Raw genomic sequence first — 2869 nt, forward strand, 5'->3', positions numbered from 1 at the left:
AGTTTCGGTAATCTTCTCTCCCGTCCTTTATTTTTAAGTCTTTAATGAATTAAGAGTAATACTATCTCTTTATTTCGTTAAAGTTTGTCTAATATTTATGCTTGTGAACATTGGACTCTTTGTTTTTCCACGGCTGGATGCATACGGCCTCCAGCCATCTCGTCGGTCGTGCCCTCGATCGGGGATGTGTATCTCTGATCGAGTTCTTGTATATTTTGCAAGAGTTTTTTCTGGGAGATGCATAAATTTTTAAAGAGCGTGTGATGATGATATTGGTAGACTCAAACCTGAAATTTTAACCATAAACATAAATCACTATTACTAGACTAACAAACGCACACACTTTCAATTGTCACTTTGTTAAAACTATATATAGTTTTACCAAAATAATATACTCCATGTGAGTCTTTGAGTGCACATGGATGAATTCATACTAATAGAAAAGAACCTAAGACATTTTAAGGAATAATTTGTGGATTGCCTATTTTACTTCTATTATATATTTTGTTTTAAAATTATTTAACATATTATAAGAATATATTAATTCATTAGATATTACACTAAATCTATCTCATATAAAAGTAATGAATTAATAGATTTTTTAAAATAATAAATTATCAAATAAAATAACATTAATTATATGTACAATGTACGTTTGTACTGCTAGTTAATAAAACTATGTGTGTTAATTTTGGAAAGGTTTTGAAGCAACATGGCAACTACCGCGCTTCCGATGTTCATGGTGATCAATGTACCACAAGCTGCTACAAACACTTATCTATACCGCAAGGACGACGGCTCCGTAGCCGACGGCAGCGACAGCGTGTTTAGCCCGCTCGTCAAGATCGGAGTCCAGCAAGCTGCAATCAACGCCAAATACGTCCACCTACTACTCTGTTACAACAACAGATACTGGCGGAAGAGCACCGACGATGACACCATCGTCGCCGTATCCACCAAGCCCGAAGAGGACACGAGGAAGCCGTCGTGCACGCTCTTCGAGCCAACTCTGCAGGGGAACACGCTCTACTTCACCCACGTTCCGACCGGGGGGCGCGTCATGATGAACGACGCCACCAAGGGTTTCTACGTCAACCCAAGCAGCGTCGGCACGCCGCTAGGGTTTATGGATTGGAACACATTGGTGAAACTGCCTGAGCACTTGGCGTTCAAGAATAATGGCAAGTTCCTCAAGGCACTTTTTGCCGATAATCAGTACTACCTCTGGTTGGCCTCCGACGATCCCAACGAAAAAGCATCCGGCCACGTGGTCTCGCTGGTGCCCAACGGCCACGTCCGGATAAACTCCGACTACTGGGGAATGTTCTGGCGGCGGAGCCCTATCTGGATAGTGGCCGACTCCACCGACGTCACGGCCAATAACAGGGACACTCTCTTCTGGCCCGTCAAGATCAACGACACCACCATTGCGTTCCGGAGCGCCGGCAACAACAACTTCTGCCACCGCCTAACCCAGGACAAGAGGGTGAGTTGCCTGGCCGCGACGGTCTCCACCCTGATTGGCGAAACAATGTTGCTGGTGCAGGTATGTCTCATTTACTTTGATGGATAAATTTATCTATAAAAATGTTTCATTATGGAGTAGATATTTTTTTGGTTGGGGGGGCTTAAGCCCCCTCACCTCTTAATTATTCGGGCTGCCATTGGGTGCAGGAGCTGGTGATGGATCGGAAGATCTACAACGTGAGGTACCGAATGGACGACGCGAGGATATATGGCGAGACACGGTATGTGGGCGGCACCTCCATCGTCACCAATGAGGGGAACAGGGAGGCCTCCCGCAGCGTCACGGTTAACTATCAAAACAACTTAACTTACTCTTTCAACCGCAGCGTGTCCATAAAGGGTGGGGTCCCCAACACCATCACCGCTGGCGTGCCCGAGATCGTGGATTCTGATAGCGTTCAGATCAGTTTTCAGATCAACAGTACGTCGTTCGAGTGGGGCGAGAGCGTGACAAGATCGACGTCTGTCACGGCGACGGGCTCAGTTTCTGTGCCGCCGAGGACTAGAGCTACAGTCAGATATGTGGGGACGATGGGCACGTGCGATATCCCGTTCACCTACACTCGGCAGGACATGAGCTCCACCGACGGATCAATCACTGTAACTGATCAGATCGATGGTGTTTACACTGGCGTCAATACTTACAACTTCAGCTTCGTCATCGAGAAATATGAGCCTCTCTGACTCATCTCATCGTGTTTGCTTTTCATTCAATTCCTGCTTGTGTGCATTCATCAACTTCTTCCAAGTTGGTTTTTAATTTCCCCCTCTTAATGTGTGTGCTGATAATAATCTGGCTAGTGGCTACTAGCTCCTTTGAATTGTGTTTTCAAGATTCTACGTTGCTTCTATATATTCTAATAAAATAATTGCAGATTTAGTTTGCATTCTTTAGTTAATAGGAATTTTAAAAGGCCTCTCTCTCTCTCTCTCTTAATGTACTGAGTTAATCAATCAAAAGGCAAAATCAAGAATCACTAACAAACACCACAATGAACTCCTCCCAAAAAGAGGCAATCTGTACATGTACGTGTGTTGGCCTAGCGGTAAGGGGATTAATGTCCAAGGCCTGAGATCTTGGGTTTGAATCCTTTGTAGTGCGGTCCTTAAGATATAATTTATTTAAAGAATCAAAGCTTCTAAATTAGGGAATGGTTGGAAATAATATAATGCTCTTTATATATTTTCACCGTGATTAGGAATCCATTCTCTTCACTAGCAGCTGCTCCGATGTGAAGCAAAATTATCAAAATGCTCATGTAAAAAAAATAAAAAATAAAAATAAGAAAGTTGCATTTTATGTCATGTTGGGGCCAAAACCACATTTCAGCAAGCTATAACT

The 2869-nt window shown here is 43.4% G+C and overlaps 1 protein-coding gene across 1 annotated transcript; it reads left to right on the forward strand.

Annotated features, from left to right (window-relative positions):
* The first annotated feature begins 712 nt into the window (after positions 1-712).
* Positions 713-2211, forward strand: LOC131018328 (uncharacterized). The gene is made up of 2 exons (XM_057947052.1): positions 713-1546; positions 1675-2211. Exons 1-2 carry the CDS (start codon positions 713-715, stop codon positions 2209-2211), a joined length of 1371 nt encoding a protein of 456 aa, XP_057803035.1.
* The last annotated feature ends 658 nt before the right edge of the window (positions 2212-2869 follow it).

The sequence above is a fragment of the Salvia miltiorrhiza genome, chromosome 3 (assembly GCF_028751815.1).
Source record: "Salvia miltiorrhiza cultivar Shanhuang (shh) chromosome 3, IMPLAD_Smil_shh, whole genome shotgun sequence".
Classification (NCBI taxonomy): Eukaryota; Viridiplantae; Streptophyta; class Magnoliopsida; order Lamiales; family Lamiaceae; genus Salvia; species Salvia miltiorrhiza.

Bases quoted from the DNA above. Each gene is read 5' to 3' on its own strand.
- LOC131018328 (XM_057947052.1), top strand. From the start codon at position 713: ATGGCAACTACCGCGCTTCCGATGTTCATGGTGATCAATGTACCACAA. The intron at 1,547-1,674 runs GTATGTCTCATT...CATTGGGTGCAG, and splicing joins AAACAATGTTGCTGGTGCAG to GAGCTGGTGATGGATCGGAA.